Source organism: Alternaria ventricosa (assembly GCF_023758065.1).
Source record: "Alternaria ventricosa strain BMP 2768 chromosome Unknown scaffold_2, whole genome shotgun sequence".
NCBI classification, from domain to species: Eukaryota; Fungi; Ascomycota; class Dothideomycetes; order Pleosporales; family Pleosporaceae; genus Alternaria; species Alternaria ventricosa.
The window spans coordinates 1,652,276-1,679,052 of NW_026055682.1; the positions used below are offsets into that span (position 1 = coordinate 1,652,276).

At 52.1% G+C, this 26,777-nt stretch overlaps 10 protein-coding genes across 10 annotated transcripts; 5 read left to right on the forward strand and 5 right to left on the reverse strand.

Moving 5' to 3' along the window:
• Nucleotides 1-1,625: 1,625 nt before the first annotated feature.
• J4E93_001542 (uncharacterized protein) lies at nt 1,626-2,561 on the forward strand (the record flags this gene model as incomplete). Its single annotated transcript, XM_049339493.1, has 1 exon — nt 1,626-2,561. The coding sequence occupies one exon, from the start codon at nt 1,626-1,628 to the stop codon at nt 2,559-2,561; it is 936 nt and encodes a 311-aa protein (XP_049203450.1).
• Nucleotides 2,562-3,160: 599 nt separating this feature from the next.
• J4E93_001543 (uncharacterized protein) lies at nt 3,161-3,590 on the reverse strand (the record flags this gene model as incomplete). Its single annotated transcript, XM_049339494.1, has 2 exons — nt 3,161-3,480; nt 3,560-3,590. 2 exons carry the CDS (start codon nt 3,588-3,590, stop codon nt 3,161-3,163), a joined length of 351 nt encoding a protein of 116 aa, XP_049203451.1.
• Nucleotides 3,591-4,160: 570 nt separating this feature from the next.
• On the reverse strand, nt 4,161-6,367 carry J4E93_001544 (uncharacterized protein; the record flags this gene model as incomplete). Its single annotated transcript, XM_049339495.1, has 3 exons — nt 4,161-5,513; nt 5,567-6,245; nt 6,294-6,367. 3 exons carry the CDS (start codon nt 6,365-6,367, stop codon nt 4,161-4,163), a joined length of 2,106 nt encoding a protein of 701 aa, XP_049203452.1.
• Nucleotides 6,368-6,619: 252 nt separating this feature from the next.
• On the forward strand, nt 6,620-7,052 carry J4E93_001545 (uncharacterized protein; the record flags this gene model as incomplete). Its single annotated transcript, XM_049339496.1, has 2 exons — nt 6,620-6,624; nt 6,749-7,052. The coding sequence occupies 2 exons, from the start codon at nt 6,620-6,622 to the stop codon at nt 7,050-7,052; spliced, it is 309 nt and encodes a 102-aa protein (XP_049203453.1).
• A 913-nt stretch (nt 7,053-7,965) lies between these two features.
• J4E93_001546 (uncharacterized protein) lies at nt 7,966-9,105 on the reverse strand (the record flags this gene model as incomplete). Its single annotated transcript, XM_049339497.1, has 1 exon — nt 7,966-9,105. The coding sequence occupies one exon, from the start codon at nt 9,103-9,105 to the stop codon at nt 7,966-7,968; it is 1,140 nt and encodes a 379-aa protein (XP_049203454.1).
• A 4,857-nt stretch (nt 9,106-13,962) lies between these two features.
• J4E93_001547 (uncharacterized protein) lies at nt 13,963-14,656 on the forward strand (the record flags this gene model as incomplete). Its single annotated transcript, XM_049339498.1, is given in 2 exon segments — nt 13,963-13,968; nt 13,988-14,656. The coding sequence occupies 2 exon segments, from the start codon at nt 13,963-13,965 to the stop codon at nt 14,654-14,656; spliced, it is 675 nt and encodes a 224-aa protein (XP_049203455.1).
• An 822-nt stretch (nt 14,657-15,478) lies between these two features.
• J4E93_001548 (uncharacterized protein) lies at nt 15,479-17,563 on the reverse strand (the record flags this gene model as incomplete). The annotated part of the gene is made up of 2 exons (XM_049339499.1): nt 15,479-17,446; nt 17,495-17,563. 2 exons carry the CDS (start codon nt 17,561-17,563, stop codon nt 15,479-15,481), a joined length of 2,037 nt encoding a protein of 678 aa, XP_049203456.1.
• A 360-nt stretch (nt 17,564-17,923) lies between these two features.
• J4E93_001549 (uncharacterized protein) lies at nt 17,924-19,908 on the forward strand (the record flags this gene model as incomplete). The annotated part of the gene is made up of 7 exons (XM_049339500.1): nt 17,924-17,977; nt 18,028-18,095; nt 18,144-18,212; nt 18,260-19,121; nt 19,174-19,397; nt 19,450-19,714; nt 19,795-19,908. 7 exons carry the CDS (start codon nt 17,924-17,926, stop codon nt 19,906-19,908), a joined length of 1,656 nt encoding a protein of 551 aa, XP_049203457.1.
• A 1,483-nt stretch (nt 19,909-21,391) lies between these two features.
• On the forward strand, nt 21,392-22,519 carry J4E93_001550 (uncharacterized protein; the record flags this gene model as incomplete). The annotated part of the gene is made up of 1 exon (XM_049339501.1): nt 21,392-22,519. The coding sequence occupies one exon, from the start codon at nt 21,392-21,394 to the stop codon at nt 22,517-22,519; it is 1,128 nt and encodes a 375-aa protein (XP_049203458.1).
• A 134-nt stretch (nt 22,520-22,653) lies between these two features.
• Nucleotides 22,654-26,659, reverse strand: J4E93_001551 (uncharacterized protein; the record flags this gene model as incomplete). The annotated part of the gene is made up of 5 exons (XM_049339502.1): nt 22,654-22,806; nt 22,854-25,231; nt 25,331-26,020; nt 26,085-26,532; nt 26,603-26,659. The coding sequence occupies 5 exons, from the start codon at nt 26,657-26,659 to the stop codon at nt 22,654-22,656; spliced, it is 3,726 nt and encodes a 1,241-aa protein (XP_049203459.1).
• Between the last annotated feature and the right edge of the window lie 118 nt (nt 26,660-26,777).

Here is a 26,777-nt window from a genome sequence, read left to right on the forward strand (position 1 = left end):
TCATGCAGCCTGCACTGTTCTGGCAAACTGTTGTTATAAAACTCGTTTCTCAATCAGATAAACATTGGCTCGTACACTTCCAGAACCAGATGGTCCCACGGCATTCGCCACTCGTGCTGAATCTAAAACGGTCTACTGACGCGATGAACAGTTATTAGACTGGCGATCTACGGCGTGCCTTGAACCGTTGTTAAAGTTTGGTGACCTGCAGCGGTGATCGCCGGTGCTTGCATTAGCGCGGTCTAGGCGATGCGCTGCACGATCTATTCGATCATTGATCATCCAGATCTTCATGGATTTCTTCATCTCTTCAGTTCTCGTGTGCGCAAAATCGTGAACACGAGAGCAATTAAAGTTCGTTCAAGTCGCTGACGACTTACGATGTTGCGCTTTAACTTTGACAGCTGCCTCCCTGAACGGCAAGCAAGCCGAGAAGACGCACGTTCCTCGAGCGAATCTGGATACCACGTGTGCTGGTGCAATACTTGGAAGCTGCGTCTAGCGCTACATCCCGTTCTTGTCTATTCATCGTTCACTTCTCCACGACTCAGTCCCCCACAGAATACGTAGCCACCGTGCGACCCTCTCATTTCCCCGGTTGGGGAGTCAACAGTTCCAATATCGGTGCCGTCGGTTGCAGGTTCACGCCACACGATCCGGCCGAGCGTCGCTTCTCCGAACAGACCGCAAACTCTGGGTAAACTCAATTGCATGGGAAGACGTGACCATCGGATACCAGTTTCCTAAACAAGTTGGTCTGAGGGTCCTTTTGAGTTAGACGATGCTCCGGATCCGCACCGTTGACGAACGGCCGCGGTCCCCCGAAGATGCAGCGACCTACTGTTTGGTACCTGACTCTGCCTTAGTTTGCTCCGCCGCCGCCACTGCAGCTGTTGACGGTTTTGCGATGGGATAGCTAAACTTTGTAAGAAGAATTGGCGTGGCATGGCATGATCGATGGAGGGTCTGGCTGACGTGGAGAACAGCAAAGGGTTTGCCGCGGTTGAGCTAATAGAGTTTCAGTAACAGGCGTGGGATGGCTGAGAAACGTTCTTCAACTACGTCTATTTACTTTTGCGTCGGACCCTTCATTCTGATACTCGAGATCTCTTCGTTTTCCAGTATATGGCGTGGCCACACTGTATGCGAAACATCCGGAAATTCCGGTGCTGACATCTAATTTCGGATTACGATTCCACTTCGTTTTTTCTATCACACTCTAGTCGCGGGTTTCTTCCTCCATACGTCCAACATGGCATACAGCCCTAATGGAAAAGGATCGAGCGGTCTCCTTCCTCCCGTCGCAGTCTTTTCAGCATGGCCGCTTCCGAATTACGAAGATCCCGTCACGCGTTCTAAAGCCGTTCTCATTACATCATGTACTCTGGGATCCATTATGCTTGCTGTAGTGGGAGCAAGACTATGGGCAAGAGCTGTCATACAAAGGAACTCGGGTGTCGATGACTGGATCATGTTGGCTGCAATGGTATGAGCATCCCACAGTGACTGAAACTGTGTGTGCGAAGACTAACAAACTGATCCAAGGTCCCAACAATTGGACTGACAGTCACCGCATGTCTTGGTATGTTGCCACTCACGCGAAACCTTGTCATATCAGTCTACTAATGACCATATTAGCAACTGAACGCTATAATTTCAATCGACACATCTGGGACGTTCATCCCTCCAAGTACGTCCCAGAACGCCAAGTCACCTTCGCGCTCTACGCTTTGTACATTGTGGCAGGAGGGATGATCAAGATATCCATCCTGCTCTTCTACCGCCGTCTCGACTCACGCTCCATAACGAAGAGTTTCCGCATCGCAACATGGCTAAACATCGTTGCCATCGCCATCTTCTCCATCGCATTCGTCATCGTCCTCTTCACAGCCTGCACACCGTTTACCGCATTCTGGTATCAATTCGATATCACTAAGCAGCTCACAGGATACGCATACCGTTGCTGGATCGATGAAGCGGCAGACCTTCTATCAGCGAGTATAATAAGCGCTGTACAAGACGCCATCGCTGCTTTCCTTCCCACAATCCTCTACTGGAACCTACGCATCCCGCCTCGCCAAAAGGTTGCTCTGGGCGCCATCTTCGCTCTCGGTTACCTCGTCTGCATCGTCGCAGGCGTACGCTCCTACTTCGTGTGGCGCACCTTCAACAGCCCCCTGTACGATTCGACCTGGGAGTCCTGGCCTGCATGGCTGCTCTGCGTGCTGGAAATTCAACTCGGCGCCATCTGCGCGAGTGCGCCTGCCCTCAAAGTCTTCCTGTCGCACTACTTCAAGGTGGCAACGAGTATGTACAGCGGATCTAATCAAGGCACGACGCATGCCAGCATCCAGAAGGGTGGTGGTGGTACCTGGTGGAAGTCGGCAAGTTCAGGTACGTCGGGGTCAAGAGGGACCATGGCTTCGAGGCTGGATAGAGATGGGTATATTCGGGAGCCAGGAAATGCGCATATGGTCGATGAAGAGGGCGGCATTGTGCTACAGGATACGAAGAGGTGTGATGGACGGACAGAGAGTATCGAGACTTTCATCTACCTATGAGAGGGTTTGCAACAAGGAGCTATCGAGAAGACAGCCGACTCGAAGCACCACAAAGATATCACCATACGCACCCATCACGACAGGGCTGGCATGGGAATACCGTCATGCTATTGGAATCGGGGACATCGTATCGCAGCCTACCCTGACGATCTGGAGCTACGCAATAGCCTCCAACGGGATTTGTCGCCTGCCGTACGACTGACGCTATTGAGTATCAACAGACGTCCCTCCATCAACACGCGTCGTTCTCCGCGGGTGGAAAGCAAAGGGAAAGGGAAAGGATTCACGAGAACAGGATGGCAGGGACCATAGTGCCGGACAAACACAACCAACGGGCGTGTGATCGAAAGGACGACCGAAGCGCGAACAAAAGCACCTGTATCGACACAAGAGCAACGCCAGGGCTACCAGAGTAGACGATGACAAGTAGTTTTGTAACACGTAAATAACATAGGGACGAATTACCATTATTCTACAAGCAATGCATTGAAGGGCATTATACGAAACACACCGTCTTTTCTACCATCAATCCTTACGTCGAAGCCCAAAGACGGACTTTTTAAAACTCTCCCCGTCATCAACAACACATATACAACTCCTCAGCGTCTCCCCAGTACTTCCTCCGTCCTTCTAACCCTCTTCTCCAAAACCTTACCATCCTTCCACTTCCTCGCCAATTTCGCCTCCCTCCGCTGAAGTAACCTCTCCTTCTCCTCTATCTCCCTCTCTCTCCTCTCCACAGCACTCTCTCTATCCTCCAAGGCACTTTCGCGCTGCGTCAACGCCCGCTGCTGCTCTTCCACCTCCATCTCTCGGTTCATAACGGCGATCTCGCGGTCACGAATATCCGGTACGAGGAGTGGAGTATCGAGTATCCTGTTATAGTTGGCCAGGTTTCTGCCTGCGAGGGGCTTGGATGCTGCGAGCGAGTCAGTAGGTTGTTACCAGGGAGTTGGTGAAGGAAAGGAACAATGGTTCATGTCATGTGTTGGACGTACAATCAAGTGGAGTAACAGGCGCACCAGCCATGAATCCAGTGTTGTAGTGTGCATATGCGCAGTCGATATCTCGTTTGTTGCATCGTCCGTTTTGGTGCCAGAAGAAACAGGTTAGAGGTTGGGGGAAGTTCTTGGGCAGGGAGACATCGAGTTTGGTGGGCGTGTCGTCGGTCGAGGAGTGTTGACTTGAGTGTCGGCGTGTGTAGTGGAAGCCTGAGGTTGACGGGGCACTTCGGAAGGGTAGGTTATTGCTGAGTGTTGAAGAAGAGCGTGGTGCGTCGGTCCTGCGTCGGTACGCATTGTCGCGATCAGGTACGTATCGGTCAATCATATGGGCCTGCATATCGCTTGGTTGGAGAGTCGAACTGCTATTTGTTTTTGACTTGGAAGAGGGTGAGACGAGTTCAATTTGGGGTGCGATATCGTCCGTTTGTTTGTTGCCGTGCAGAAGAGCACTGACCCTGACGGGCGTTTGCATACAACCTGACCTGTCATATTATCGAGCGTACTGCGTCAGTGTTGCTATTCGTACACTGGATGGATACTTCCAGAGGCTATTGAAGGCGTAACATGAATCATTTTGACTGGGGGTATCATATCCCTACAGCTTACTCTCCCGCACGTGTCGCTCTTCAACAGGTAGCGCACCACTCATCATGTCCAACTGTTCCTCTCTTCCGTAGAGTACTCGCTCTCTGCCGCCCCTTGTCGTCCACCAATTCACAGCAACACCACTACGCTCTGCATCCATCTCGCCGCTGACTAACACCTCCCAGTATCGCGCTTTGACATTCTCCCGCATTTCATCGTCATGGATCTGATTGAGTAGTTCGGCACATAGAGGCAGCCACTCCTCCAGCAGGTATATAGGAAGGAAAGGCAAGGCATCTATGAGTGTCAAAGCGAGCACTGCTTGTTCCGAAAGGGCGGGCGGTGGTGCGTCTGAGCCTTGTAGAGCCAAAGCGACCGAATCAGGTGGTAGTGGCTGCGAAGGGGCGTTGAGAGCGCGATGGTATACGAGCTCTAGGAGCGTGGCTGGGAGATCGGGATGGGTTGCCGATAAGGTGGAAGGAGGAGCTGTGACACGCATCAAGGTCTTGAAAGCTAGACGGAACTGGCGCGGGGACAGGTTGTGAGGGAAAACACTGAACAGAGCGTCGATGTAGAAGGGCAGGTGTTTTGCTGTGATCTCGGCAGATTGTGGAGCAGATAGCACAGCAAGCATGACACTATGGGCAGCTTCGAACACTGGCAGCATGTGGCGGTTCTCACCAGCCGCAAGGTAGGGTACCGCCGACGCGACAAGCAAATCCTCGTTTGTGGCTGGCGACAATATCAGAGTGAAATGCTCTGCTGTGTTGAGAAAGTAGAGGTCCAGTATGCGGTCAAGTGGGTGGCTTGGTATTTGGCCAAGGTGCTGAGGCGCAATGGTTTTGAGGAGCTTATCGGCGTGGTTGGGGTAGGCGGAGAGAATGTCTATCGCTGTAAGATAGACAAATGTATGCTGGGAAAAGGACGCTGGGCCGAGTCGAGAAGTGATGAAGTATAGGTGCCGCAGGGTTTGTAGGGCTTGTGATGCTAGCATGGGAGCGATGGCGTCTGCAGCGAGCGCTCTGTCGGCTAGTGTTCGTGTGAATACGCCTCGCAGAATAATAGTAGTAGCAAAGAGAGCCGCCTTGAGTAGGTTCCACAACTGCGGAGTTGTCCTGTGAAGAGCGTCGTCTTCCAGGTTTGCTGCCTCCTCGGACGGCTCGATGTCTGAAAACTTGGTCTGTCGCCATTGTGTAGTAAGAGCGCGAGAAAAGCTTGCGAGGTCATCCATCATTGTTTGGATGATCCATGGGTTCTTGACGTTCTCGACAGCATGCGCGATTAGCCGTGATAGAGGACCCATAGATGATACCAGGGGCCTGTTCATGATACTTTCGACTTGTCTGTAAGAGCTGGAGTGTGGCTATGCATAGTCAGTATGCGTACACGCATGTATCAAATTCCGAAAAGACCTACACTCCAGTCCAGCTTCCCTGATTGCATTGTTCGTACGTCGAGATCCAGGCTCCCAAGGAAGTAGGCCGATTGGAAGCCTTCATTCGAGTAGTATGCTGTTCCGATGAGGACTGGAAGCAGCAGATCGTAATCAAGCTGTGTCCTTTCCACGTCTCCGATGCATCCGAAGGCATGGTTGAGCGTCAGTGTTATCGTCTGGCCTCCCAGTCCGTCTGCCTCGGAACGCTCCCTGACTTCTACCAGGGCGAGATTCGTCGCGCGCACCAATGCAGCCTCGACTCTCTTTCGTATAGCTGATGCCCAGTACAGGTCCATGCCTTGCTCTTCGAGGCTCCCAATACCGATCAGCAGGCCGGCGAGGACGACCAGGTGCTTCCATCGGCGGCTCCGGTCGTCGGCTCCCGCGACTACGGCGCGTATCCATTCGTCTAGCGAAAGGCCTCCTCCTATTGGCGTCTGTCCTGGCGCAAGCTTAGCTGCTTTGTTGTGCCGAACGTCGTTGTGGTGGTTGATGATGGTGGTGACGGCCGAGTGAAAGACGGAGAGCATGCGGAGAGGCGTCCGAACGCCATCGGGACGGTCCCATAGCGCGGGCGCGGTAAGGAGGTGCGAAGTAAGGAGGCTGAGGTTGTGGGGGTTGCCGAGCGTGGTGAGGAGTGAAGACGCGGTTCCCAGTAACCTGTAGTCATTAGCATGCGCATTGCGAATAGGGAGTCGAGATGCGTACCGCGGCGTGTCTTGCTGATCTGTGTATGTCTGGAGCGAGCGCAGCAGCGTGGATAGGAGGCGATCGACGACCATGATGACCTCGAGAAGCCCGCGACAGGCTACGGGAAGATGCGCATGGAGGTGTTGGAGATGCAATGGCTGGTGTTGATCACCGCTCGCGTCAGCCGAGGTTGCGCTAAGCTCGGGCTCTAGCCGTTGACATTCACTCGGAGATCGACGTCACAAGCATCAACTTCAAAACATCGGCTTCTGATATCGTATGATCCCGCGGTCCTCGTCCTACGCGCAGCAGTATACGGAGCGCCCCATAGCCATGCCGCATAGATGAGGTAAGCCCAACTGGACCCTTGTGCTCACAACGGTCTTCCCCCTGTATATAGCCCAACACTCACGTTCGCCTCAACACGTTCCCCACATCTTGGCCATGAACGTAGTTAACCGTATATTCCCCAGCTTTATTCAACGCGTCGACTCGGCGGTTCCGCTCGGCTACACCACGCCGCCCTTCCCCTCCCTCTACTGGCCTCTTCCCGCCGGCGCGACACAGTCCTTCTATCTATACCGTCCCGATGACATCTTCCGCTTCACCGTATACTGGACACTGCTGCTGGTCGGCGGCATCCACTTCATCACTGCGCTATGGGCGTGCATAGTGCAGTGGCGTAATTGGAAGCTGATATGGATAGCCCTGCCTGTCTTCAGCATCGTGGGAGGTGTTGAAGCACTTGTTGCGGGTGCAATTGTGGGCGGACTGTGAGTGGTACCTCTGGGAAGAGTCATATGGATCGCTTGCTGACTACCATCAGACTTGGAGGCGTATATCAGGCGGGCTACTTCGAAATGTCCACCTGGATACCTTTTGTCTGGGCCGTCATCAACACCTTGGTGCTCATATTGTCCTCGTTCGCCATCTACGGTGGACTCTGAATCCATGTCACGGACATATGCCCCGGATTCACTAGCATCGCATCCCAACGCATCCACAACCGAAGCCACGCCCTTGTATCTGTCCCTGCTGCCTCTGATTGGAGGGAAGGGCGTCTACATGGGCGGTTCACAGTCGACCATGCTGTGGCAGAGACAATTCGATGAGGACCAAGCAAATCTTGTCGCCCATGAGATTGTCGACTCCTGGTGGACAAATTCTCCAACCTTGAGCGTTTTTAACAGCTGGTGTGGCATCAATACCATCCTCCACATCCTCACCACAGCCATGATTTGAACATCACCCCGAGTACACTTCGCTGAATTGACGCGATGTGTAAACAACGCAAAAGACCGGCAGAACGACACGTATCCTTCAACTCACACGACTTGATACTGGTCTCCACATGGATAATGATTCAGAGGCTGCATGGTCAGGGACGCGACGTTGGGGTTTAGAAGGACATATATACGGTCGGTCCCCATCTTCCCCGCACAAAGCTTCGGGGTTTACGCGTTCTGTGGCACAAAGATAGAAAAGATGCCAGCTGTATCAGCGATGAACACAGGTCAGAGCGCGAAGCAGTCATGGGATAGCAGGGTCGTGGATAGGTATCATTACACCAGATTGTCACCGGTTCTAGCAGACCAAGGTTGGATTGTTGTCTAGATCATGTCTATATCCAAATCTATATATACAGCATAGTTCATTACTTTCATTACATCGTGACATCAATCCAGCCGCCTCATCCAGTATGTATCTTGAATCTCTGCTTCACTTGTTTTCTGCACATGGGACACTTCGTCGGCCGCACTGGTATATGGCCATGCTTCACCGGAACAACGACATCAGCGCACCACTGACACATGACCATATGTCCGCACGGCAATACAGCTACATCAGCAAGCTGCTGATAGCACACCTGGCACGCGAGTACCTTTGTCATTTCCGCGTCTGTCTTTGGCTCTGGCCGATCAGGCTGGCTGTCAAGCGACACGAGCGGTAGTTCTGGCTGCGGAGGGTCGACGCGTAAGAATGCGCGCGCTTCAGCGAACCTGTGCTGAAGGGGTGTCCTGCGCATGCCGGGCTCAAGGAGAGCCGTGGTGCGCAGATTAGATAGTATTTCGAGCGCCGACGCTACAGTTGCGGGTCTGGTTGACGCATCCGCACCGCCGGGCATTGCTAGTATTGTCTCTAGATCTAGGTCTGGGCGAGATACGTCGTTGTTGTCAAGGTTTGGCCGCCGGGGTGCATAACTCCAGACTTGGCTTTCTGGCTCTAGAGTCTCTGAAAATGACTGCGACTCTCGCATCACACCCCATAGCAGCTGTTCCTCTATTTCTCGTCGATCTTGCGGGGATAGACCATCGAGTGGAGGTGCAATCTCAGTCCCGTCTGCCCTTCGTTGGTCGGCCTGGCGCTGGCGGGCGTATGCTCGTGTGTACATTTGTGTCAGCGGTGACTCGTAGTCGTCCTGCTCTACATCCTCCCGGGAGCCGAACACGCGTGCGAATCGCTCTCGCCGATTTTGTTGCTGCGCTTCTCGTCGTGTCATTGGCCGTGGGGGTTCTGACGGCTCTTCCTGTATTTGAGGTGTGACGGAAGTTCGTGGTTCTGCCGGTGCCGTGGGCTCTGTGTGCGAAACCTCAGCCTCCTCCGTCTCTTGCAGTAGGTCATCCAGCGCGTCTTCTAGACTCTGGTGTGGCTGCTCTGGTTGCTCCTCTTCAGAGCTTAACCGTCTTCTTCGAAGTCGGTTCTCTGGTCTGCTCGCATCGTTCTCTACACCAGCCCTCAACTGATCCAATGTTCGCGGAAGGAAGCCAGGGCTGACTTCCCGGAATGGCTCCCCTATCACAGGCATGCGTTGCTCGGTCCCATCTGGCATCTTCGCAATGCGATAGCCCTGGTGAAACTCCCACCATCGCTCTAGGAACTCGGTCTGGTCAGGTATCTCGGGTACGCGTGTCTGGGAGATTTCGAGGGGAGGGTCGGTCGCGGCAAGACGGTTGCTCCAGAACTCTAGTCTATAGTCAGCCCACGATCTCGCAACTCGAGAATCTATCGAGCGATATTGTACCTTTACAGAACCAGCAATAGCCTTGCCACCTTGTGCCGCGGTTCACAAAGCCCACGCCGTCAATGTACACGCGATACGTCCGCGAGTGGACTCTCTCGTCGGCACATGCGCAGCAGTTCGGAGTGGAGGTCAATCGACAACTTGTGGCAAGCTTGTGCGGACAATGTGTATCCAGGCGTGGGCAGTCTGCGGTCAAAGTGCCCATAATGAGTCGGCGGAGGATTTGATTGTACGTCAAATGCTGAAATGGGAGCTGGAACGCCCAGTGCACACGGTAGAGGTCAAAGAAGGCTAGAAGCTTTGGACGTGGTGAGCAAACAGATGCGTGAAGTTTGGCGGGTGGCGCGTCGAGATACTCCGCGTTCCGCGGTCGCACTTGCATGCGCTCTGGTGGGGCGGAACATGGGTTCGATGGGGGAAGTGGACCTAGCGTCATGTCATTCCCGCGGCTTGACACTTGCAATACACTGTGACTGACAGAATTCCCAAGCCTGAAGCTCGACTGCTGCTCACTTACGCGTCATATCAGATATTGTTACGATCTTTGTCTGTTGACTGTTCGCCACAACATGTCATAACTGACCAAATCGAGTGCTAGCGTCCAACAGTTCATGGCTCACAGCTGTGGATGGGTCGCAGCACCAAAGATACAAATGCTCCCTCGCCTCAGCTCTTGCATGAATGTTTCGAACACAAGTCTTCACGTTTCTCAACGAAACGCGTATCTAAACGTCATGTCCTCAATCGAATCTCGAATAAACATCAAGCCTTCACAAGAACATCGATAGGCTCTGAACATCAAAAGATTTGCTGGCAAGCCCTTCGAAGAATCGATACCATTCTACTTGCCATGGAACCTCTCGAAAGAAGAAGTCGAAAAGCTCTCTTCAGAGATAAAGCGACAGGTCTTGAGAAAGAGGGAGAGAAGATCAAGCTTAAGCTTGTGCCACCGACTGAGCTATGTTGGGAAGGTGACCGAGATTCCAAAGTCTTCGCAGCGTTGAGCCTGTATGAAAACCTCAAGAGAGAGGCGAAATTCCCCTATATAGGCGACGATGTTGATCGGGGAGTAAAAAGAAAGGAGTGCCTGGAGAATTGATACAAAAGGTAGCTGCATTATCCACACTGTAGACTGTTCGATTCATGGGTAGTTACAGCGGATCATCTGCCTTGGAAACTATCTCATGATTTGCAATGGAAAAAACCCATGTATATTGCCAGAAGCTTCTGTGAAGTTCACGCAACGTGTGAGCTCTGGACCTAACGGTGAGCAACATCAGGTAGTTTCATCACGTGTCGAAACGCAAACGCTCCTGCTTGTGAGTAGTCCAATACAAGTCACCACTTCAGCAAAGTTAACCATCGCTAGGTTCCCTGTCCACCGCCTATTCGTGCGCAAAAGATGGCACCCATTTACCTCATCGTCCTCACAAAAGCCACGACCTTCTCCCGCGCCCTCTACAAAATCGTCTCCGCAACACCCGAAACCAAGACATGCGCCTACCCCGAACACAACGAGCAATTCTTCTACATCAACATACGCGTCACACACCCTACCAAAAATCGCGTCATAATACTCAAGATGGAGGTACTCAAAGAAGCCCACGTTCTCAGCGTCGAAGTACCCGGCCGACAGAAAACACTACCGCTGGCTGAGCAGGCGCTTTGCAACCGAGTGGACGCAGAGTATTCGGATAGGAGGCTGAAGATAGAATGTTTTGAGATGGTGTGGAGGTTTGAACAGGCGGATGAGGTGGAGGAGAAGTATAAAGACGAGGCGCGGAAAGTGAGTGTGGATATCATGGCGAGGGACTTAAAGACGACTTGGTGGGATGTATACGAATGTGAACTTGGTTGAGGCCTGAGATGGGGATTGGAGCAAGAAGGCAGTGGGTTTGGAGTTGTATGATGGAGCTTGGATGGAAGATCTGGACGAGGTGTTGCGTGTGACAGGTAGCTTGGATGGATAGAGAAGGGGTATGGCACTTAGACCGGAAGGGGCGATACATGGTAGAGTGAGTCGAAATGTGATCCACCTTTCTTTCTGACGCGCATGATGCAGTAATCACAGAAGTTCCACAGAAAGTTCACAGCTCGTTGAAGAAGCAGAGATAACGTACGGTGCTGATGTACTACCTGGGTATGCAAAAGCAAACCCTGGAGATGTTGGCCAGATTGTGAGACTTGGGGCACAGAATTTCAAATACATCTTCTTGACTAGGACCTCGCTTGAGAGAGGGGCGTCATCGTCGCTGTTCGCCGCTCGGTGCAATGCGCCTTGCTCCGGACCCGAGAGGACGGTTCACGAGGCGTAGCGCTCGTGCATAGCGGCTATGCAATAAGAGCGCGGAATGCCACGGCACATGTACTTTAGACTGCAAAACCTCGTTTCGATATTCTTCATTCAGTTTGACGTCGGAGGATTTGCCAGGGTATGTGCCAACCGAGAAGTGGATGTTAGTTATTGGCGTGCGAGAGTAACATCTCGGCTCCATCTCGGTGTAACATTACACGTCCGCCCCACCCTCTACGGTCGCGCCGCTCAAATTGCCGCTTTTGAACTCATCAACGATTTGCTCCATAGTGACCCATTCCACTCCTTCGTGCCCATTGATCCACTCTATGAGCCTCTCGTGCAGTAAGATGACTTGTGGTTTGCCGCTCACCTGTGGATGGATACCTAAAGATGGGTGTACGAAGTCAGTCTTTGTCTCACATACAGCTATTCCAAGGATATTACTGACTGATTGGGAAGATGAAGCTTCCGTCGTCCGGACATTCGCGATAGAGAAATTCAAACTGTTCCTTCCATAAGCGCTCGATGACCGCGGTATCGACGAAGCCATGCGTGCTTGGCTGTGTAAGTGAGAGCTGGAAAGGTGGCCAATCATCCAGATGCCAATTTGCAGGTATCTCCACGACTGCGGACGGCTTCATTCTTGACATGGGCTTCATCCAATGGGAAGCCGGCTTTGATACGTCGGTTTCTGTATATGTGCTGAGGTGCGGGGAAGGAACGTAGTAGGGCTGAGAGTCATGGTGCATGAAGGAGTGATCGTATTCCTACAGTAGATGTCAGCTCGTTGTTTATGCCTGATATTAGACAATGCTAATCGTACAATTCCGAACTCTTCGAGAAGCTTGATCGTTTCCCTACTCGTGCTCCAAGCAGGCGCAGTCCAGCCGCGCGGTTTCTTGCCTACAATGTCTGTCAAGACCTGTATGCTCTTTTCCAAGACGTCTCTTTGCTGTTGTTCGCTTAAGAGAGAAACGAATTCGTGTGTGTAGCCGTGTAGCCCGACCTCATGTCCCTTTTCGACGATTCTGCGTATCTGATGTGGAAACGACTCCGCGGAATGTGCTGGTGTGAACCATGTTGTCTTAATGTCGTATTTGTCCCAAAGCCTCAGCAGACGATCAATGCCTACAGTGGCACCAAAGACACCGCGGGACACATCGGTTGGATTGGCAGGGGCTCCAGTTTTGGTGTTCAGCCTTGGTGTGCTGTTAGCTGGTGCTCATGAGACACTCCAAATGAACTCAACATGCCACCCGCTCACCTGCGTGTGCCGATAGTCAGCGAGTGTTCGAACGAAGATGGCAAAAGTGTTACTTACCGCGTCGATGTCAATACCATAAGTACACAGCACGCGTTTTGGCATGATTTTTGAGGCAAAATTGAAGGCAAGAAAGTCGTTGGCTATGGAGCAACGCTGAGGGAAATGATGGAATGCAGGCAAGATGCAATCCTCTCTTATCGTCAACTCCTTGCGTATTCAAAAGCCATAGTCCGCGGCACAGTTGTGCTTGCCATTTCTGTCCGCGGCAGTTTCGATACCAGGGGGGTGGTTCACCAGTCGTTGCTGTGATATACTCCGAAGCACTAAACAAGCAGGTAGTAACAGGGTTTCAACGCCGATGGATTAGCTTGCAGTGGTCCATGGACTGCATTCGTGCTCATGCAGCGCAGTTCGCAGAAAATTACTCATGTTGCACCTCTACAACGAATGAGAAACGAAGGAGCGTGTGGCGTAGCTCGGGACGGAATTGAGCGCACATCGAAGGCGGGGCATGTGCGTGGGATTGCCGAAAGCGATACCGCAGACAGATAGACTTTAGCAAGTCACTCCTTCGAACAGAAGTCTAGACTGTTTCCTGTACTTCTTCATGCCCAATATCTGTCGGGTTGTCGTACACGATGTTGTTTGTCGAGTGCAAGGGCACCCCGTATGAGGTAAGTGTGACGCGTGACGTCATTCCTGCTGCCGCGGCGGAACGCGACAGCGACCAGGATTATGCTGATCTCAGACAGATTGGCTACCAACACGGTAAAGCCGCGAAACTACAGATCGCGCGTTGCATCGAGTTCTATGCGTGTCTCTTCCTCAAGAACTGCAAGAAAAGGTGGCCGCAGGTCCTTCAGCACGCGTCGACGTTCGAACAGCGAGCAAAGGCGCAATGGCCAAACTTCCACGAAGAGATGCAAGGCATTGCCGACGGCTCCGGACGCGAGTTGCTAGACATCGTAGCGATAAACGTCCGGACTGAGATCAATTTTGGCTTATTCAGCGATGGCTGCACTGCCCTCGCGTGGCATACCCAGGACCGGGCATGGTTGGCGCAGAACTGGGATGTATGCAGCACCTCTAGAAGATCACAAAAACGATGATCGTGTGCTGACGGTGCCCAGTGGATGACCGAGCAGCAAGAGAACCTGATTGTTACCAAGATCATACAAGCGAACAAGCCCACTATAATCCAAGTAACTGAGGCAGGCATAATCGGAAAGATCGGCTTCAACAGCAGCGGCGTAGGCACATTGTTCAACGCCATCAAAGTTCACGGCGTGGATTCTACTCGGATGCCCGCTCACTTTGGCTTGAGAATGGCACTGGAGAGCACGTCAGTCGACGAAGCAGTACGCAAGCTGGAGAGTTTCGGCATGGCATCCTCAGCCCACATCCTCATGGCTGATGCGAACACGGCCGTGGGCTTAGAATTCACGAAGAGTACTTTTGCGCACGTGTTGCCAGACTCTAGCTCAAGAGTCATTCATACGAACCATCTGCTGCTGGAGCACCCTGGCGAAGTCGATACTGTATGGCTCAAGGACTCCATCACTAGGGTTCAAACAATGGCAACAAACGTCGGAGCGCTGGGCGACGACCCGAGCTGGGAAGACGTGACTCAATTGTTTGCCGACCAGCAGAATGCACCGGGTGCGATATGTAGATCTGAGACGGAGGAGACTGGGAGTGGTACGCTGTTCAACATTGTCATGGACTTGAAGAGCAAAAAGGCAGTGCTGAAAATGGGAAAACCGACACAGCCGGAGGAAACTCTGAATTTCGAGCTATAGGATAGATGTACTGCATACTCGTCTTTGTGCGAACAAAATATCAAGCCATTATACTTCCACAGGGCTGCTGGCAGTCACGTACATAGAAGCCCATAACAAGGACACGTCAGATGTGTTTGCGCTTGCATGGGCTGTCTGTACCACTGCATTCCGTGTCAGGAGATCGATATGCTTGTCGAAACTCATCACGCGCGACACTGAAGTAGTTGACTACGTTTTGAACTCACCCCTCGAGTGGAGACGTCTTGTGACTATGTCGCCGGTAGGTGTGTAAGACGATAGTTCTCGCTGCCGTGACGAGCGAAAATGCGGACACTCTGCGGGTAAATGGCCCGTCCTTCCCCACCGCAGCGTGGGGGCTCAATGCGCTCTGTGTTGGCAGTGCAGCACTCTCGGCGCCGTCGACTCCAACCCGACACATTGGTAGACGCTGGACGTGACCGGGCGACTCCCGTGCCGCGTGCCCCGCATATGGGTACGCGGAAATAAGCCACGGCAGGCTTTGGCGAATGTAACCTCATGATTATCGACTGTGCGCCCAAAGCGTGTCCAGTGACGTTTGGTTGTATGCATATTCACAGGTGTTGAGTTCCAGACAAAGTGATATCAAGCTTGATACTCAGCGGAAGTCTAGAGCAACAAGATACCACTAAAGAGATGTAAACCCGCGACCCAAGGGTATTTCATTAATCCAAACCGAAAACATGCAACGATTACAGGTGCTAGATAAGTAAAAATCGGTACAGTGCTGTATTGTCATCAAGCTGAAAGACGTAAATGCCGGTGAGAGAAGAAACGTGGCCGAAAAAACGCCAAAGAGCACTATAACTCCGGTGTCATGTCCATATTATCATTCAAAGAAAACTCCGCATTCCAATCAGAAGGTGCGAGATTGTAAGAGTAAGCACCCAGTGGGTCTGGTGCATCGATCGCCGAGGTAGGGTTGAAGACTGTCCAGAACTGGTAAGCCTCATCAATCTCTGTAAGTATAGATGGCGGAACTTGGTAGTCGTATAGATTGCTCGCATCAGAGACAGTTTGGTGGAGTGTTGGCGGACAATAGCTCGCTCTCTGATCCAGGAATTCGAGGTATTCCTTCTTGACCGGGAGGAGTAGTCGTTCGTACTCTTCGAAACACCTTTTCGCGGCTGCCCATCGCTCCGAGATGGACAAGAAGCATTTCGAAAAGACGTGCATCCATTCTTCTACTTGTTGCCATGAGTATTGTTGCGCAACTTCTTTCTGACAGCGCTGCAGACCTTGCAAGAATATGAGCGCACAGTTGAAGACATGATGACATGGATGGAAGACGTATTTGATCTTGCCCGCTTCTGCCTCAGATTGTTGAAAGTAGCCGTCAGCAACCTTGACAGCATTGATCAAAGCGATCATCATTTGCTCTTTACTTGGGTTTGGTATTCGCCGAGAGGTACGATGCAACAAGGACAAGACGTAAGGGGTTGCGATGTCGGAGTACAAGCGCATCTCAGTCCATCGTGCATTCAGGCTACGATCTTTGTTGGCCTCTGAAGCGGCATATATCTCGCGTTGCCAATCTGACATGGCATTGATAGTGTGCTGTACCCATTCCTCCAACGAGGAGTACTCGTGAGATATAGGGTCTTCATGCCACAAGACGGATATGACGTCAGCTTCGATAAGGCGAAAGCGACAAATGATACGCTGTGTGAATTTCGATAGACGTCCAGTGGATGATATGTTAGACTGCGTAATGGCGGTGTCGTCAATCTCCATAGGAAAAGCAACATCTATGCGCCCAACCGGAAGACTTGTAGGGCGCAAAAATATGCAGCAGACGCCAACTTCCATTTCCCATGCACACCAAAATATACGTCGTCGCATGTCGCGTTGGTAAGCGGTGACTTTGGCATCATTCGGCAGCTCTTGGTGCAGTCCCAAGTCAATGACTGCTTGGCTGATGAGACCTGTCATGAGCCATAGATCGGCCATCTTAGGATTCAGGAAGATGTATTGGGTTAACAGCAGTATAGCTTGTAGTCCAGCAATATCGTTGGTTGCAACCTCTGGAATCCATTGCATAGCGTGTCGAACAAGCTGATAGGCAAGGTCGTTCGCCTTCTGCACATTGTTCCGTGCGCTTGTTGTTAGCGAGATGGCCATGATGATGCAGACTATGTATCGATTTCGGAAAGAGTCTTCATTTGGCGTTACTGCTTTTTTGTGGTAGATGGAGTTGAAAGCAGTTGTCACGTCGTTCCGATGGTAGATGGGGTATTGTGTGATGACGCGATCTAGGTAGTTTTGGAGTAGTTTGTTGGCGCCAACCTCGTCAGGCATGAGGTCATAGAAGAGCCCCCTGGTCTGCTGAGCTGGAGGGTTCAAAATGGATCGGGGGTGGTTCTCGTTCAGATCGTTGGAAAGAACAGGTCCCTTTTTCGAAGGCAGCCTCGTGCCTCTGATGACGCACTGTAAGAAGGGCCGAGCTTTGCACACACCGAGGAAAGAAGGTGTGATGTCTTGCATGACCTGATTAACGAGGCTGTCGGCGAAGGCACATTTTTCTGGACGCCAATTCCCCGGTCTCGAGTCAGATGCGTGAGAATCCGCCGGAGATGACAGAGTAGCACTTGACTGTCCTAGAGATGGCAGCGTTGAGGGCGTGCTGCTTTGGCCCTCGAGCCGAGCGATGTGCGCTTCCAGAAAGTCGGCAATAGAGCGCGGAGCTTCCTGCTGGGTTGAAGAATCGAATCCAACACACTGGACGCTAGCATCTACGCAACGAGTGCAGGCGGGAACCTTGCCATCACACTTGATGAAGTCAGTTCATGTATGACGAGGGCAGAGGAAAGCGTCTACCGAGAGTTTACGCTTCCGACAGCGAGCACAGGCCAGCACGCGACGACGGACTTTGGTGCGGTTCTGCATGGCCAACCTCGAGCGTCTGGCGTCTGTACCACGATGGCGCCGCTGTCATGGCGTAGATGAAGGACTTGCTGGCGGTGATGATGCCCGATGGCTGGTGTTCTCGAACGAAGGACGGGATGCTGGCATGTGGGCGGACTGTGGGCACGCGGGATGCAGGCGGCCGGGGTGATCGCTTCTGTGTTGGGACGCCCTAGCCAGATAAGATCGTCCTCGCTCGCCATCCACTCCGCCCAGGCCTCCCATCGCGTCTCCAGCTATTGTCGCTGACATGACGACGGCGCGCGATGAATCGTAGTACAGACGAGAGCTCTGCTAGACCTTGATCCGTACCTGTCCCCTCCTTGCAGTTTACCCACTCCGATGGCCGCCGCGACCTCGAAGCCCCCCACGCTCGATCTAGATGCTCTGATTCAGGTAACGCCGCCGTCTCCGCAATTCGCCATCGTGCACTTACACTTCCCCAGAGTCTCCCCGCATGCAAGAGATGCCGAGAGTGTCGCCGCGGGTGCGATACCTTATTACCCAAGTGCAGGTACATGGCTTCGCTGTCCCACCCTGCGCGTCCTGCTAACGCCGTCAGGCAATGCACAAAAGCCGGCGTGGAATGCATGTTCTACGACCACGGACGCAATCAACTGCTACCGCGAAGGTGAGCAGACATGGCTTGTCCTCAAACTCGTACTAAGACATGCCCAGCTACATCAGCGAGCTAGTAGATCGTGTGCGCAATTTGTCAAGTGGCCATGGGTCGCCAGCAACATCCGGCGGGCTCACGGACAATGGCGCCTTTGCTACACACGTCAAAACAGAATTCATCGCTTCTGAAGTTCCTCGATACGAACATCACTTCGCCGAAGCGGGAAACAGCTATCGATACCTTGGCGCTGAATCCTGCCTTCTCAAGTCCCCCAGACTACACACTGCGCACGAAAACCGTGCCGTACAGACTGACGAAGAGCTTGATGACTGGCACTACAGCAACAAAGATTCGCCCGAGAAGCAGTATGAGCTGGTGCAACTCTATCTCGAAACTGTACAACCTATATATCCAATCTTGGATTCATCGCTCCGTTATCTCGGACCCGAGGTACCCAGTGACCTAACGGACACCGAGAAGTTCTCCTTGTATATGATATATTCCATAGCATGCTACATCCTTCCCAATACTCGCAAAAAGCAACCTCCTGATACTTGCTGGAACCCTAGGGGCAGGCTCACATACCACCAGGCCAATTCCATCAGATACCGAGCCCTTGCTACTCAATACTTTGCAGATGCCATGGAACACCTGGAATTAGCAACGATGGAACCAAACATCGACACAATCCGTTCGGTTCTTCTCCTCGCTATCAATAGCTCATTTGACCCAATAGCTGGCAACATTGGCCAGCAGATAGCTCTTGCGGGCCGCCTTGCATTCGATCTTGAGTCAAAAAGAGCGTTACAAGAGCTGGATCCCGACGATGTCCAACTACTGCGAGCCATGCACATGACCATATTCTGTCTTGAGAACCAGATTGCATCTACACTGGATAGACCCGCATTGTTTCCAGAGCCGGTGAGTCTATCAGCTGCGCACCCGTTTGAGGCTAATGGCTCATTCATCGCAGGATGAAGAAATGTGTTTCGACAAAGAAAAGCCCGCAGAATACCTCTGCTCATTATATCGCATGCAAAATCGCTTTCGCAAAGGCGACCACATCGCCAAGGAGAACGTCAAGAAGCTGTTACCGCTCTTTGATGAGAGAGACGAGCTACTCCCTGTCATACGCATTACTTTACACATAACGCACCTGTTGCTGAATCCCTGTTGGGGGAGTGCATGGCATGTACTGTACGTGATATCCGTGTGCCTTGAAGGGTGTCATGCTAACCATCACAAACAGAGAGGCTGTAGTCAGTTTTGGCGGCATCCATGTCTTCGTCACGCCACATTGGGTATACCGAGCAGGCACAGTGCTCATACAGAACATGCCGGCAATATTTGGCGGGAACCTTATCCAGTTGTACTCCAACGCGCTCCTCGTTCTCGAGCTCTCTTCCTGGAGGTGGCCAAGCTCCGCTGCCCTTTCCGCGTCCCTAGTCGATCTTATGCAACACATGAAAACGAAGTATAGGCCAGACTGGTCCGACAAACTTCAACAAGGCGACGTAAGAATATGACCTCCTGGCTAGTTACGACTGCGAGCAAATCCCGTCTTCCATTTCCATCATCCTAATAAACCCCTCAGATGTCCTCCAGTTCCGCCGCGGAGAATATACGACAGACCCAAGCTCGGGGCCAAGGAGACATCGAAATCGTCTATTCCAGGTCTCGAGAATTGCCTCTCACTCCCCAGTCCTGATGTGATATACATCTAGATGCCATCGTCTTGTGAAATCGTTGTGCATTGCGGCGATGCTTGTATCATCCGTCGTTGGGGCAGAATCTTTCGGGCCACAAAGGGACTAAGGAAAGCTTTGGTCCAACACGACAACGGGCACGTCTCTGTAACACGCATTATGAAACAATGCCCACAGAAGGAATATATCTGAACAGTCTTTGGGATAGAGTCGGTTGCCATGGCATGTCATGGACTGGCAAAAGCTTGTGGCGTGCGACTACATGCGACTTATTCCTTGGCCAACAAGTTACGAAGTACATGGTTACAAAACGATAAAGTGCGTGTCCATACGTCTTTCGACCATAACCCTCCGCCAGAGACTACTTCCATCAAGGCTATTGGCCACCTCTCCAATGTTTTCTTCCTTCGAACCATTCACGTCAAACTGGATGTAACTTAGTGTTCGGTCTTTCGTAACATGTTATATACTCACATCGATCAAAATGCCGCGCTCACGATAAGACTCTTCCACGGGCAAAGTTTCTTGCTCGTACTCAGAGAAGCGTCGCTCAAATTTCTCTGCGCTATCGTTGCTATCCCGGGCTCGAGCCGAGTATCTGGCTTTGGCATTTTGTTTGCTGACACGTAACGATAATACAATGTCTGGTTTTGCGTTGGTGTTGGTTCCGCTTGCGATTGGCAGATCTTCGGGAAATGGCCACACGTTCCATGATTCTAGTTGTTCAGTGCTTCGTGGGAATCCGTCCACCAAGATGCCGGCCTTCGGTGGTTGCTGGGACAATGCGTCTTGGATTGCGCGCGCAATGAAAGGGTTCAGCTCTTCTGAAGTTAAGAACCCCTGATTGTCGAGTTTGTCCTGGATAGTCACTGCGAGTGGTGTGTTGACATTTTCACGCATCCAGCTCCGCAGACTGTCGCCGACAGAGTAGTGTACCAGGTTGTGGTCTCGAGCTAGGCGCGTACACAGTGTTCCCTTCCCCGCACCAGGTGCGCCTAGTTATGGGTTACTTTGAAGTTGGAATAGCGAAGCTGAGTACTATACCTAGTACGAACGCGATAGCAAAGCCGCGAGATGATTCCTTGATTTGATTTGGTGCTGCCATGGTACCGATAGCTGCTGGTTATGCGACTAGAGGAGCTGTACTTCACATGCGACGTAGGAAGTGCCTCGGTGGGGCACAGTAAGATCGTGGAAGGTGCTTGGAAGGTGCTTCCGGGGCGTTCCACTGATTGTTGGCCCTGATTGCCGTTTGTAGCAAGCGCCCCCACTTTGTATATCAAGGAAGTCGTGGTCCAAAGCGATTTCTTGCTGTTCAAGACCCACATTACCTAGACTCGGAACTTCCTCTATTAGGCCGAACCATCACTGCCTGTATAGAAGTTGACGCATCCCGCACCAACTTCCTCTTCTTTCTGAAGACTTTGGTTTCCGTGCAGCGACTATCGCCTATCATCCACACCGTCTCCGGAAATACCGTTTGTCATGGTGCTCCTCTCACTTATTGCTGAAGTACCCGCGCTTCGGTACTTTGTCGGGATTGTCCTCGCGACTTGCGCGTACGTTGTCTACAAGTCCACCGCCATCAAGCCCGCCAACAACCTCACTCCCGCATCGCTCCCTCAAGAGCCATCTACTGAGAAGCCAGCCGTTGAAACGTCGGTCGTTCATGAGCCCTTGGATCCATCGAAGCCACCGGATGCGCCTGTCTCAGTTAATTACTTCCCTTCTCGGGAGTGCAATTACAAATGCAAATTCTGCTTCCACACCGAGACCAGCTCCTACATCCTAAGCGATGAGGAAGTCAGAAAAGGTCTGAGACTCCTCAGAGACGCTGGCATGCGCAAACTCAATATCGCGGGTGGAGAACCATTCCTACACCCCAAGCTCCTCTCAAGCATGATTCGCTACTGCAAAGAAGAATTGGGCGTCGAAAGCATCAGCATCGTCAGCAACGGTAGTAAGATCAAGGAAGAATGGATGCGAGAGAACTCTCAGTGGCTGGACATCCTGGCCATCTCCTGCGACTCGTTCAACGCGCAGACGAACGTGAAGATCGGCCGTGGTGACGACGGGAAGAACGTCGCTCGACTATTCCAAATTGCCGAATGGTGCCGGGCCTTCAACGTGAAGTTCAAGTTGAACACCGTCGTCAACATACACAACTGGAACGAAGATATGGTTGCCAATATTGAGAAGCTAGCGCCGTTCCGATGGAAGGTCTTCCAATGCCTTATCGTTGCAGGCGAGAACGACGACGAGACCCGAAAGCGCGACGCAAGAAAGTTTCTGGTTACTGACGAACAATGGCGCACCTTCTGCGATCGCCACAAGCATCTCCCCTGCTACGTACCGGAGGACAACAACTCGATGGCCAGCAGCTACTTGTTGCTCGATGAGTACATGCGCTTCATGGACAAGGGCGAGGGCATGATGACGACGAGCGCGTCTATCTTGGATGTTGGAGTTGAGAAGGCCATGCAGCAAATCGTCTGGGACAAGAAGTCGTTCGTCGAGCGTGGCGGAATTTACGACTGGGGTCGGGCAGATATGAAATCGACTAAAGAGACAAGCTGCGGCACTGGTCTCAACTTGAAGGAACTGGAGTTCTAGTCCATTGAAGACGACATGAGCTTGATGCTGGGCGATGTGGAAAGGTGGCTACGTATTGTTCACATGCACGTCGTTCTGCGGCATGAAATAACTTACACACGCATGGATTACAATGAATGAACTACATTCCCCAGCTAGCTCTTGCGTAACAGTGCCAAGTGTCCTCCAGCTGTCACAGTATCTCCTGGTTTCACCAAAACTTTCTCAACCTTTAACTTGCCCGCTTTCGCCAGCGTGTCTGGCGTCTTGACCGCAATCTCCAGTTTCATCGCTTCTAGAATGACAAGCTGTATCATATTAGCAATGCCAGATGCTCAAGCGTGAATAGACTTACCACACTCTCATCTCCGATCTCATCGCCCTCACTAACTTCCACCTTCCACACATTCGCGTCGACTGGCGCCTCAACCCCAACGATATCCGGATCATCCAGCAGCTTCTCCACGGTCCCTTCGTCAACCTGACTCTCAGCCTTCTCCTTCCTCCAGCGTTCCAGACTCTCGTTCTCGGCTTTCGTCATCTCTTCCTGGGCGACCGCTTGCTTCTCTCTGATCTTCCTGACTTCATCGCTCGTCGTCTCTAGAAGCTGGTTGTGCTGCGCCATATCGAACTCCACGTCTTCGTACTCCCACTGGTACTTTCCAGCACGGAATTTGCCTAGTAGATCATCTAGCTCCTTCTCACTGACCTGGTAGAAAGTCAAGATGTCGAAGTCACGGAAAATCCAAGGCTTCGTATCGAACCCAGGTTTGTAGGAATAGTAATCCCAGCATGGTACCGTTCGGCCGGTCATCTGATACCCACCAGGTGAGTCAACGGGGTATATGGACATGCAGGAGCCGGCCCATCCAACTGTGCCTTCGGGGGTGAAAACGCGACTTGGGTTCATCTTTGGGGCGGAGAGGCGCTGGCGTGGGTCTACAGGCAGCGAAACAGTATTTCCGCAGAAGAAGCCGACGACTACTGCCATGAATTGGCCGGTGAGGTATATGTCCTTCAGCTGCTGTGGCGTGAAAGCGTTGTTCTTGGCGACGAATGCGAGATTATCGGGTAGGTACGGTGCGTGAGGCCGCTGGTTAGTCATATAGCGTTGAGTTGCTTCGTCTTGGAGTTTCGATTCGAATGAGATTGGAAGCTTGAAAACGCGGGTAGGGACTTTGGTGCTTCTCAGGTCGCCGAGATTTGATTCGATGGACTGAAGGTGTGCAATGAGCTCTGATCGAGGGAGCTTGGAACCGTTATAGTGGAGGAGAAGCGATGTACAGCACCCCACGGTGTTATACAGATTGGACTTGATGAGCTCGGGGGTTGAGTCTGAGTGCAATGCGTTCTCCAAAGCAGTGACGCGGCAGCGGTGATTGAGATCGAAATTCTCATTCCCGTATTCGATCAGGATATGGTCATCACCTCCTTGACGATATCTGACTTGTGGAGTGCTATTGTTCTTCTCTTTCTCCCAAATGACAGCCTTTCCGATATCTCCCTCATGAAAGTTGCAGTGTGCACCCTGCATCTTTTCGATGCCTTCGAAGTCGCGTTGGCCGTTAATGGCTTGCTCAACTGAGTCCAGAAAGCTGTCATTTTTCTTTCTCTTCTTCAGTGCATCATCGAGACCAGCTCGAACATACTTCACAGTATTCCCCGCTTTGAGCTGGCCCAGCTTCCACCAGTCGGCCTTGACGACGGTGGTAGAGCTGGTAAACCCTCCGAAGTTAGGGCAGTCCACGGGAAAGATACACGGATCATCTCCAGTCCAGTTCAAGGTGCCTAATGGATAGCCGTACTCTATCAGATTGCTTGGATGCGCGCCTCCTTCGCCGCCATCTTTACGGGCCCATTTCGGAACCGGTCCTACCAGACGAATTCCGCTCCGCGATGCGTTGTGAGATACCTTCCACTCAGTCTTGTATATCTCCTCGATGAACTTCGGATTGAAGTAGCCCTCGTCATGGGGCCCAACCATTGCTGTTATTTCCCAGCTTGACTTGTAGATGGGTCGCAGCCTTTCTGGCAGCGAAACGCTAGTGAAAGCGTCTGGAAGCTTTCCCACTGTCTGTAATAGATCGCTTGGTGCCAGCGCACGGCCCTGGTAGCCTCCAATCGCTACGAGCGGCGATGTCGACTTTGAGCCGAAGTATTCCGCAACAGACGGGAATCCTCCAAAGACTGCGAGATACGAGCGACAACCCCCACCTGTCGTCTTCCCAATCTTAAGCTTCTGACCAGCTTCGATCTTTACGCTTGTCCACATAGGAAAGGTCTCTTCGTCCAAGAATGCTTCCATAGGAGCTCCACACAGCGCGACAATAGCCGGGCCAACAAACCTCAGTTCCGGTCCACTCAGCGTGAGTTCCACCGCTTCCTTTGATCGCGGGTTTCCCACGAGCATGTTCGCGATCTGGAATGCGATCGGGTCCATAGGCCCAGAATGAGGTACACCTTTACCAACTGTTGGCCGCCCGGGAAGGTCTTGAATTAAAGTGTATGCTCCAGCCGAAATCACATCGATAGCTTGAGGCGAGTACTTGAAGTCTGTGAGGAAGCTGGTCATGGTGTTGCCGTTCCTGAATCGCGAATCGTCCAGTATGTTGGCGAGGAATTCGAGATTGGTAGGGGGGCCGCAGATAGTAGATTGGGTGAGCAGCTCACTCATTGACGCGATTGCCTCTTCTCTGGATGGAGAGTGGACCATTGCTTTGGCTATCAAAGGATCTGGTCATCGTTAGTAAGGAACTGACTTACTCTATCAGGGTTCTGATATCGATACAGGATTCGCGTGTCCTGTATAGAGAGAAAGAAAGGGCGTCGTACCGTAATTGGGAGTAATGCGCACTCCAGTGAAGACCCACGTGTCGACTCGACTGCCAGGGACATCTTTCCAGGCTACCTTCTGCAGTAAACCGGGCGAGGGTGCGTAGTCTCTTAGCGGATTTTCAGCGTAAACACGAGCTTCGATAGCCGATCCTCTCGGTCCTGAGGGCTGCATATCTTTCAACGTCTTGCCATCGAGCCCGTGCTTGCCTGCTAGTTGTGCATCTGCTTGCTTCAGCATGAGCTCTACCAAGTCGACATCGTAGCAAAGCTCCGTAATGCCGTGCTCAACCTGAAGTCGCGTGTTCATCTCCAGAAAGAAGAAATCGCCAGACTTATCATCGACGAGATATTCGATGGTGCCAGCAGAACCATATTTGATCGACTCGGCGAGGCGTACCGCAGCCTCGCCCAACTTCTGTCGCAGCTCGAGATGTCTCTCTACAAACGGGCTTGGGCATTCTTCAATGACCTTCTGATGTCGTCTTTGGATAGAACATTCGCGTTCCCCGAAATGGATGGCTTGACCCTGGCCATTACCGAACACCTGGACTTCAATGTGGTGAGAGGCAGGATAGAAGGCTTCGATGAAAACTCCGGGATTCTTGAACAGCGTCTCCCCTCTAGATTGCACCATTCGAAAGCCGTCGCGAACCTCTTCGGCATTGTTGCAAGTGATGAGTCCCATTCCTAGATGTCGATGTTAGACGTCGATATACATCTCACATGTTAATCATGAACGAATATGACGTACCACCACCGCCTCCAGTCGCTTTCAACATGACAGGAAACCCGATGCGCTCGGCTTCCTTTGTAGCCACCTCTTCGTTTTCAACTAGGCCTTTCGTCCCGGGTACGATTGGAACATGAGCCTTTTCCGCCAGATCTCGGGCTGTGTGCTTGACACCAAAAGCATCAATGGCATCTGAGGATGGCCCGACCCAGACGAGACCTGCATCACCGACGAGACGCGCGAAATGCGCGTTTTCTGACAGGAAACCATATCCAGGTATGATTGCTTGCGCGCCCCTTTCTTTAGCTATGCGCAGTACGGCTGCCTCATCAGTGTATGCAGTCGCGTTGCTTCCTGCTAGCAAAACTGCTTCGTCGGCATCTCGAACATGTTGCGACGCGGCATCGGCTTCTGAATAGATGGCGATGGTCTTGATACCGAGTCTTTTGGCTGTTCTGGTGATGCGCACCTACACCCGCATTGTCAGTCGGAGGCTGTTATCGATAACGGGACAATTCCGCGGCTTCAGCGTCACATACCGCGATCTCGCCTCTATTCGCAATCAACAGAACTCGTAGTTTTTGCATTTCAGACATTGGAGCAAATGGTTCGCAAACGCAATAACCTCGTCCAAATCATCCACGAGCCGGCTCCTTCTATGAGTTCCATAGTTGGAGGCAGGTTGCATGACCCCACCTTTCCGCCATTCCCCTT